The sequence below is a fragment of the Hydra vulgaris genome, chromosome 09, assembly GCF_038396675.1.
Source record: "Hydra vulgaris chromosome 09, alternate assembly HydraT2T_AEP".
Taxonomy (NCBI): domain Eukaryota; kingdom Metazoa; phylum Cnidaria; class Hydrozoa; order Anthoathecata; family Hydridae; genus Hydra; species Hydra vulgaris.
The window spans coordinates 25,479,089-25,490,000 of record NC_088928.1 but is presented as its reverse complement, the minus strand read 5'-3'; the positions used below and the strand labels follow the sequence as shown (position 1 = coordinate 25,490,000).

Genomic DNA, 10,912 nt, shown 5'->3' with positions numbered 1-10,912 from the left:
CACAACCACCTTGCTACTGATAATATGTAACCCAGTACTACCTGCGGAGAAATAAACTCCGACTTAAATATCCCCTATCTTGGGGATCTCGGTTGAGTAAAGGCTAGAGATGGTAGATTTCCTGCCTAGAATCAATGCTGGATTTTTTTGACTCTACTTATTGATTTCTTTTTTGCCGATTTGATAGAGGCTATGTAATTCTTTCTCCTAATGAGGGTACAGTTCTAAAAGTTTAATGGTTTTGAGGCCAAACGGTAGTAAGGTTTCCCAAACTCTGTGGTAGCTCTCAGAAAGGCTGATTCCACCAACAGCTGTAAAATACTAGAATATTAATAGTTCCATGTTGTGCATGGATGGTGTCTCTGTTAATGCTTTTAGTTTAAATTGTAGAGGCTTTATTTAAGAGCCCTAACTCACGACTTTGTGTTAATTAGCAGCACTGAGACAACTACATAGCTCTTTGCTAAAGATACCTTGCTTTTTTTTGAATGAGTAAAGTTCTCTTTAAACTTAAACCATCTCAATGTCTAAAGCTATTGCTTTTGACATATCTAAAGCTTTCGATAAAGTTTGGCATGCTGGTCTCCTCATTAAGTTAGCTTTACTTGGTGTATCTGGAAAAGTTTTTGAAATTGCCAAATTGTTTCTTTTTAAACGCTTTATTATAGTCATCCTCAATGACCAACACTCTTCTTTTTTTCCAGTAACTTCTTGGGTACCTCATGATCCTATTCTTGGTCTTGTTTTGTTTCCTACTTATATTAATGATCTTCGTGACAATCTTACATCTAAAGTGGCTCTGTTTGCTGATGACTCAACTTTATTATTCTGTCTTGACAAAAAGTCTTCTTTTTCCGATCACTTAGAACAGGCAACTAACCTTAAATCTGATCTTTTGTAACAGTTTGTATTTGACTCCAATAAAAATCAGTTATTTACTGTAAGCAACTATAGCAGAACTGTTGACATTTTTATATTGATGAATTGCAATCCTCTCACCGAGTTTTCTTCTTTACGTCTTCTTGAATAAACGTTCACTACTGACCTCTCAAAACAACCATATACAATCGATTGCTAAGTTATAATCTGCTAAGGTTGCTTCTCTTTAATTATCATCTGCTAAGGTTGCTTCTCTTTAAGTTATCATCTGCTAAGGTTGCTTCTCTTTAAATTATCATCTGCTAAGGTAGCTTCTCTTTAAGTTATCATCTGCTAAGATTGCTTCTATTTAAGTTATCATCTGCTAAGGTTGCTTCTCTTTACCGTGCTTGTGATTATTTTACTCCTGATTTCGATCTCTGTCTTTAATGTCTTTGGAATACTGTTGTCATATTTAGGCTGGTTCATCTATAAATGCTTTTTCTCTTCTTGACAAGGTCCAAAAACGCATTCTAAATGTAATTGGACCTCCTCTATCTGTGAGGCTTGTATTTGTCAACAAATATTATAGTCGCTATTTCCATCAACCAAAAATTATTCTTGCTTTACTTGTCATTCAGCAATATCTCGTCCTTTTACTGTATGTGTCCCTGCATGCTCCAAAAACTTTTATTTATCAAGTTATTTTTCCCGCACCTCAACCCTTTGGAACTCTTTCCCATCTTCATATTTTTCTAACTCATACAACCAACAACTTTTGAAGTTTTTTGTAAACCATTTCCTTGTTGTCTAATTCTATTTTATATTTTATATTAATACCCAACTTAATCGTGGTTGCTTTTAGCCTTGTTGGTAGTATATCAGAATTTTAAAAAATGATAATAAAAAACTTGACTTTAGGTTTAATACCTGCGTTCTTATTTCCTTTTTTTTTTTAATTCATTTTGTGTGTGTTTTGATGTTCTTTTGCACGTACTTTTAAGAAAGTGCTTGATGAAATCAGAGCTATAATAATCATTTGAAAAAAAAAAATATATATATATATATATTTGAAAAATATATATATATATATATATAAATGTATAAATAAATATATATATAAATATATATATATATATATATATATATATATATATATATATATATATATATATATATATATATATATATATATATATAAATTATTTCTTTTAATACTTTAGCTTCACCAAGGCTAAGATGGAAAAAAGCTGTGAAGAAGATTTTAAATAAACCTACACCCGAAGATACATTTCCAAATAATAAAGCATCTTTATCAACTGTTAAGTTACATTACAAATTTTCGTAATTATATGTAAATTTTGTTTTTTTATGTTAAAAGCTATTCAAAATTTGTTTTAGACTATATCTTTTAAACATAGTTTAAAACAAACCATCGTTTTGTAACACTTGGTGCATCCCAGTAAATATAAACATATTTTAAAACAATCCATAGTTTTGTAATGCTTGGTGCATCCCACTAAGTATAAAGGATGTATTTCAAGAAATTTATGTCAAACAAACAAAAAACTTCATTGTTATGCTCTTCATTTTTTTTTAACACCGGTATTATCTAAGCACAAGCGTTATCGCAGTTCAATAAATTTCGGCAATGCGGTAAATTGCGATAATCTGATAAGAAATCGAGGGCGCTCAATTACAAATACGATATTTAGTTCGGTAATTGCGATGCGGTCATTTTTATGAAGCAAATCGCTAGGCGGTTTATTGTGAGTTAGTTTTTATAGAAAATTTGAGTGCGATTTAATGCGATTTATATCGCTTTTCATCGCATAATTGAAAAAAGTCGCTTTTCTTCTCACCACTAATACGGTAACGCCATTGCTTCGTATGATCTACATGTTCTTATTTTCTTGTAAGCGTTATGATCAAAACGTTATTTTTTTTGAATGTTATTACAACAAACTTTTCTTTAACAACACCCATCTCATAATGTTTATAAATATAAATCTTTCAATATTTAAAATTACGAAGAACATTTAAATTAGAGTAAACCATTTTTATTTTTTGGGTTATAAATTTGTTTATTACTAAAAATTATTAGAGTTGACCCGATTTATTAGTATACTAATTGTTATTACAATACGCTTATTAATCGTTATTATATATAATATACGACAAGATCTTTTGTCACATTCTTGGTAACAATGGTTAATATATCGTGTAAACTTTAAGAGTTTTTTATAATGACAATTAAATCTATAACGCAAAAAACAAAGATATGGAAAATTCTAATTTAAGTGTCTCAGAAAAAATTATTTGTCATTTATTCATGATTTATTAAATGATAAAGCGATAAAAAAAAAATTATGATCATTATTCAATAGTGTATTTTATCAATTAGGGCCTAGACAAACAATTGAAAATTTAATGGCTGAAGGATAAGTTTTACATTGAATTTAAAATCTTGTGCTTTTTTTTATTTATTTTTTAATTAATATTTTATTTTAGGTGCCCCAAGACTTTCCTACAGTCTTATCACAGGGCACCGCTAAAGAGTATTTGAATGAAAGTTCACGCCTCCTTCTGGCGTTGAACCAAGGGGTCAACCAAGGACTCTTCTGAGACAAGCACGCTAACTACTGCGCTACGGCTGCTTTCCGTGTGCGCTACGGTTGCTTTCCGTGTGCGCTACGGCTGCTTTCCGTGTGCGCTACGGCTGCTTTCCGTGCGCGCTACGGCTGCTCCCGTTTTAAAAAGTTAGTTATTTAAGAACGATAATTTTTTATCAAGTTTGAAAACAACCATCTGAATATAGTTAATACTGAATGTTTTTATTTACAGAGAGGTTTACTAAGTTTTGTTGCGTTATTAAGCTAACGTTAAACTTGATACTAACTTTGCTACTTACAGCACTAATGTTAGTGCTGCACCAAGCACTTTTTTAGGAAAAAGACTAATTTTTAAATTTTTTTTCTGGCAGAGCAGCAGATTTTTAACAGAGAACCAGTGTGCCAACGTGTGATTTTAGAATAATTAGTATACTATACATCAACTTCTTTTCTTTAGTATTTTACTTTTTTTTAGGAAATCCTTTTCCTTAATTGGGTCCGGTGAGGGCTGGTCCAATATTTAAACTAAGCGGTAACAAAGAAGTTGTTTTAAAAGATTATTAAGATGTTTCGTAAAAAACGTGTGTATTAAAAGATTTCAGCATAAATAGCCTTGGGTGCTTAAAAGCATGAATTACCTAGCTGATATTGATTTAGTTAATTGGTATTTATTTATCAAAATTCAATATTGTATTGGTTTTAAAAAACATTTTTTCAAATACTGAGCAATAATACGTCAAAAAGACGTATTTTATGTAATAACGATGTTTTATAACATCGTTATTACTTAAAATACGTTATTTTAAGTAATAACGATGTTATAAAACATCGTTATTACTTAATTTCTTAAAACATTATTATTTTCTTAAAACATATTGGTTTTGGGGCAGGAAAAACGTCAAAAATGTGTTTTTTATTTACTGGGATTTCTCTTAAATATGTTTTATAGAATCATTTTTAGATTCGTTTTTCATTTAGCTTTACAACTACTATGACACGCTATTTATACCGGAGTATGGATGCAAGTTAAAAGTCCCGAAGTACGTCATTAGTCATTCATCTCCGGCAAAAATGTTGTGGGACCTTTTTATATTAGTAATATCTTTTATTTATACAGCGGTAATTATACCGTTTGTTGTTTGTGTTAATTATAAAAGCCGTGGTATGACTGCATTTGACCTCGTATGCAACGTTTTTGTTGTAATTGATATTGTTGCTACATTTTTTACATCTTTTGTTGACGACGATGGCGTTTTGGTTACAAATTTACCAAAAATTAGGTTAAGGTATCTTAAAACTTGGTTTGCCTTTGACTTGCTATCAGCCTTGCCTTATGGTTTGCTTGATTATACTTCTAATAAACATTCGGTAAGTTAAGTTAAATTCGGTAAGCTGTTGTTTTTTAAGACTGCTTACAAGAACAGTGTTGAGATTTGGTAAAAAGTTTTTAAAATTCTTGAGTATAAAAGTTTTAAAAGGTTTATTTAAATTTAAACTAGAATGACCTGACATTTTATCAAAGAAAAAACTTTTTTTAAATTATGTTTCTTAGTTTTGTTTATTATTATTTATTTTATCAATAATAGTTTTAAAAAAATACCGAAAAATGTTAATGGTAAAAGTGATATTCTTGCTATACAAAAGTCTTGCCTCGCGCATAGAATGAATTTTAAATAGTTTAGCGTACTAAACTAACTAAGAAGGCGTATTAAAGTCACTGATTTTTTTAGGTAAAATTTCTCATCATAATTTTTTAAGGTTAAAATTAAAAAAAAAATTTTATTACTTTTAACCTTAACACCAAATGCAAAACTTCAAAAAGACTTCAAAATTTCGAAGATAAGTGTTAAGTTTTAGTTAATATACATATATACATATATATATATATATATATATATATATATATATATATATATATATATATATATTATATATATATATATATATATATATATATATATATATATATATATATATATATATATATATATATATATATATATATATATATATATATATATATATATATATAACAACATAAATCAGAATGAGCTGAACCCTAAAAAATCTTTACTTTGTAGAATTGCGAGTGACAACATATACGTTGTCAAATCGTTACCAACTTTCTTCTACAAAACTTTTTTTGGAATATTTAAAGTTTATTTTTATAAGAAAACTTTTATTTTTTTAACCTTAAGTTATATTTTTCTTTTAATGGTTTGCGGTTATTTATGTTGAGTATCTTTTCAACGTAAAGATTATCGAAATTACATAGACTTTGGCAATGATTAAAAAGTCTTTAATGATTTAGAAATTGATTACCATAGTAAGAGTGGTTAAGGTTTTTCGTTTGGTTCGTTTGGTTAAAGTCAAAGACATACTTGCGCAATACTTAGAAAATGGAGTTATCACTCTTGCAATATGGATACTAGTTTTCTGCCTTTGTGCTCATTGGATGGCTTGCATTTGGTACATTATATGTTATTTTTATGTTATAGTATGCATTAAATAATAAACAAATAAAATAAGTTCAAAATATTTTTTAGGATTTTGATAGCTAGAGAAGTTGATATTCCAAACCAACGAAGAGATAGTTGGTTGTTTTTTATGGTGACTCAATATGACAGTTCAAGTTATATAAATATAACAGACTTCCAAGTAGATAACCAATCAAGAACATTAGTATATGTCTCGGCCTTATATTACTCATTGAGCAGTCTGACAACATGTGGATTCGGAAATATTGCACCAAACACATTTGCTGAAAAGGTATTTGGTGTGGTTACCATGGTATTTGGTTGTAAGTATGATTTGACTGTTTTGTATCATTGCAAATATAATTATTCTGTTATAAAATGTTTCATATTTCTCACTGATTATAAATAATTAGGTTTAATGTATGCTTTCATATTCGGACAAGTGACCAACATTATTTCTCAGTTGAGCGAAACTACAAATGAATACATGTCACAACTTAGAGCGATTCGCCAATTTAACTCAATTTATAAAATCCCAAAGGAAATTCGCAATCGTGTAGAACATTACTTTGTATCTTCATGGGCTGTTACAAAAGGAACAGAAGAAGAAAAGGTATAGGCACTCTAAGGAAAAGTTAACCTCGACGTATGTTTTAAATTTATTGTGGAATAAATAGAAAAGTTAAGGGCATTTTAATTATTATTATTATTTATAAACTAAATTGTTTTTATATATATCGGTTACTAGAATAATAATTTATACACCTTCTATACACTCTAAAGTTCTAAATGCGCAATTATTTATACTCACAAATTATATTTATATTTTATTTTTAAAGAATAAAAAATATTAGCAAAAATCAAAAACAGAAACAAAATAATTAATATAATAAAATGCTGTTTGTATTAGATAATGAGTAAGTTTCCTCGAAGCCTACAATCAGATCTCTGCTTTCATATTCACGGAGATGTATTTAAGAATGAGCCAGCCTTTCGTCATTTGAGCAAAAATGCTCTGAGAGCATTATCAAGATATTTTTGGACATCACGTACGTCTCCCGGTGATAAAATTATATACCAAGGAGAGTTAGTAACTTCTATTTATTTTGTAACTTGTGGGTCATTTGAGGTAAAAGATGGTAGTAGTCTCATTGGTCTTATAGGTAAAGTCTAAATTATCTTTATTTCTGTATATATTATTATTTTTATTTTTAATTATTTGTATTATATCAATAAATGCTATATATTATTATTTTTATTTTAAAAATTGTATTATATCAATAAATGCTAGGACCGGGTGACTCTTTTGGTTTACGCCCAGTAATGGAGCCGTCAAAATCAATATGTGAAGTACAAGCCAATTCGTTTGGTGAAATACATGGTGTTAGCATTGATGGTATTTTTGAGTCACTTAGCTTGTTTCCTATGGAAAGGGATTTGTTTAAATACACATTCAAACTTTCTTTTGACATAACAAAAAAAGTATGTCAATTTATTATCTTTTGTTATTAATTAATTATATTTAACTAATTATATAAAACTGTATATAAATAATAAAAAAAAATTAATATAATAAAACTAATTTTTAATACTATTTAACATAATTTATATTGTATTGATATTATTTTATATTTAGGATTATATATATTTTTTAATAATTAACAACCATCTATGTTTTTTAATTATAAAGAATCATCAATATTGATTTATCATTAAGAATCTTCAATACTATCTATTTTTCAGTGACTGACTGGCTAAATATAGTTTACCGGCCAAGTAAATAATTAAGGAGTCCTCCCAACATACATATATTGTTAAGACGGCTCGGTCTGCAACTTTCTCAAAAATTAGCCATGTCATGAAGACTGAAATCACAAACTTATCAATTGATAATGAATTAAAAAAATATACAGATTGTTGTACAAAGTATATCAATAACTATTCTTTATTAGGTTTCTCAGTTCAGAGGACGAAGTTGCATATCTTTGACAGGTACTAAGAAGACTTTTCTTGATAGACGTTAACATATATGACTCCAAGTAGTTATTCGACAGAATTCTGCAATTGCGTTATGATTAACTTTAACTTTGCAAACCAGACACATTTAACTTATATAACAGAAATAGTACAGATAATCTTAAAAATGTGAATCGAAACTCTTTATCCAAACCCCTACTCCCCCACCCCCACTAAAAATTCCTGGATCCGTCACTGTGTGGTTGTACTGACAAAAATTATGTCATTAATTTACATTCTAGATTTTTTGCAGAAACCATTTTCTTTGTCTTTAGTTTTCTTTTATTGTTTTTGTGCTTCAGATTTTGGCACGTGACCTGAATAATTTTGGCATGTGACCTGAATAATTTTGGCATGTGACCTGAATAATTTTGGCATGTGACCTGAATAAATGAATACATTTAAAACAGTGGCGGATTAATTTACCAATAAAAAATTAAAATAAAGATCAAAATAAACCTTTCATGTTTTTGTTTAAAAGCTAAAAAAAAAAAGTTTTTAAACTGTTTTAAACAATTTTAGATTCGTTAAGATTTACTTAGTGTTAAGTAACTTGAACCAAGAAGTTCTATTGCACTCTTCTACTGTTTTTTAATCCTGTAGTAAAATACGCTAACTTTTGCAACCTTAAAATGTTAAGAAACTTTCTACAATTTTCTTCAATACCTTTAAAATATTAGGAATGCAAAAAATCGATATCTTTAAGAAAGTTAATGTTACATTTCTAAAACTTTAAGTCCTAATAAAATAGCTTACTAATAAATATACTTTATATGTATATATACATTATATGTATATATACTTTATATGTTTATAAACTTTATGTGTATATAAACTTTATGTTTTTATAAACTTTATATGTATAAAAACTTTATATGCATATAAACTTTACATGTAAATAAACTTTATATGTATATAAACTTTATATCTATATAAACTTTATATCTATATAAACTTTATATGTATATATACTTTATATGTATATAAAATTTATATGTAAATAAACTTTATCAAGATTATCTTGCTCATAAATATGCTTTTTATTAACTTTTATCACGAGTTTTGTGACGTGTAACTTTTCTTTTTTTTTTTTGTTTTTGGAAGGGGAAGGAGATAATTATTCTTTTTACTCCCCTTTGTATAAGAAACTAATAAAAAAAAATATAAAAATAAAGTTGATTGGATATTTTTGATAAATTATTAAATAAAAGACCTAATGTTATTTAATAAATAAAATACCTACAAAAATATTTTTCAATGACAATCAACTATTCACATTACATATAATCGTGTCGTGTTATCAAGAGAGTGAAATAGAGAAAGAGAGTGTCAAAAACTTTTTTACAAAAAGTTTTTACAGTTATTTTTTTAATATAATTAAAAACTAAATGTATTAATAACCTTATCACCAGCGTAAATTAACAAAATAGTTTTGATGTATTACTTAATTTGTACTTAATGACAAAATCGCTAGACGTTGCACACAATAATCGAGTGCAACGTCAAGTGAGCTCGGATTAAAAATTTTTATGTTATGCAAAATTTAAAATTACTGTAGGAAACAAATTACCATATAGAAATTTATTCAATATTAGGGAGCCCGTAGATAGTTTTGCTCAAATCCTAACTAGAATTAAACGAATTTAAAACGAATTCGAGTGGTCCATATGCTAAATGGCCGGTGAACTGGTCGGCAGTCCGCCACTGTTAACCATTAAGAATCATTTTATATCATTTAATAATTAATAATCATATTATTTAATTATAAAAAATTATTTATAATGTTAATATAATTTATAACGCTACGAATTAATTTTTTTTAGTTTTACCATTGAGATCTATTAGTAATATTTATATATATATTTTTTTTATTGTTTATATCATTTAGATAAACAATAAACCAAAGTTGATGGCTTTTGATAACAAAACTAAATTTTTTGATAAAAAAACGACAACTTTTGATAAAAAAAGTTTATCTGCTGATGTCAAAAAGGACACTGATTCTGAAAAAGACGTAACAGATATTGATCATATCGTATCAAATCGATCAGAGGGCAGCAACGTTTCAGTTAGCTTTTTAAACGTTTCAACTAGCTTTTTAAATTATAGTTATCATAAAGAAAAAGAAATTTTATTTCAAACTTTACCTATAGATAGTATTCGTAATGAATTTAATGCAAAAACAAATAATATTAATGCAAAAATGCAAATTATTGAGACTCAAATGAAGATTATTTTAGACCTACTTCAAAAAACAAATAGTTCAAACAACAAAGACAATTGGGAAACCTTTTTTGAAGATGATAATAAAGAATGGCACTCCAATAAAAGCAAACAGTCTTTTATAATTACCTTTGAGGCTCCAGCAAGGTCCAAAACAGCTGTCATTCCTTTTAATGACAGTGATTAAATTTGATAGCGAAAAATCTTGCCTGTTTATGTATATATAAATGAATTATGTATATTGAACTTTACCCATACATTCTCTACTTGTCTATTTTTTTAAAAATATTTCTGGGTTTCTCTCTCTACTTTTAGTTACTTATATTCCGTATGTAATAAATATGTATAAAAATAACTTGTATTATTAAGATTGAAATAACAAGCACCATAACGATAATGTAAATATGTAACTTAATAATATAGTTAAGACAAATAAATTTCATATATATTTTTAGAATGTTGAATATATTTTCAGTCTTTCGCTCTTTTTTTAACCCTCTTTCGCAAGTTAAATCTTCGTTTATTTCGTTTTTATTATAGCTTTAACTAATATTTACCCGTTTAATTATTTTAAAACAACGTAACAATTATATAGTATAAAAACATAATTGAAACATTATAATATCTAACTAAGACAATATAACAAGGCAATAGAAACTTTTTTTTTATAAACAACCACAATACAATGCGTGCATATCGATTTTATATTTAATTGCTGTAACTTTG

General features: G+C 27.4%; 1 protein-coding gene across 2 annotated transcripts in view; it reads left to right on the top strand.

The window, feature by feature from the left end:
- The window catches only part of LOC100206083 (potassium voltage-gated channel subfamily H member 6), a 31,438-nt gene extending 20,798 nt beyond the window's left edge, over positions 1 to 10,640 (top strand). The window contains exons 4-11 of one of the 2 annotated variants that reach the window (XM_065805151.1): positions 2,082 to 2,179; positions 4,449 to 4,838; positions 5,782 to 5,939; positions 6,017 to 6,270; positions 6,361 to 6,560; positions 6,858 to 7,110; positions 7,239 to 7,429; positions 9,852 to 10,640. In XM_065805151.1, coding sequence (XP_065661223.1) covers positions 2,082 to 2,179; positions 4,449 to 4,838; positions 5,782 to 5,939; positions 6,017 to 6,270; positions 6,361 to 6,560; positions 6,858 to 7,110; positions 7,239 to 7,429; positions 9,852 to 10,373 — 2,066 coding nt within the window. In that variant the 3' untranslated portion in view covers positions 10,374 to 10,640. The remainder of the gene's footprint in view (positions 1 to 2,081; positions 2,180 to 4,448; positions 4,839 to 5,781; positions 5,940 to 6,016; positions 6,271 to 6,360; positions 6,561 to 6,857; positions 7,111 to 7,238; positions 7,430 to 9,851) is intronic. The other variant, XM_065805153.1, reaches the window with a different exon arrangement.
- The last annotated feature ends 272 nt before the right edge of the window (positions 10,641 to 10,912 follow it).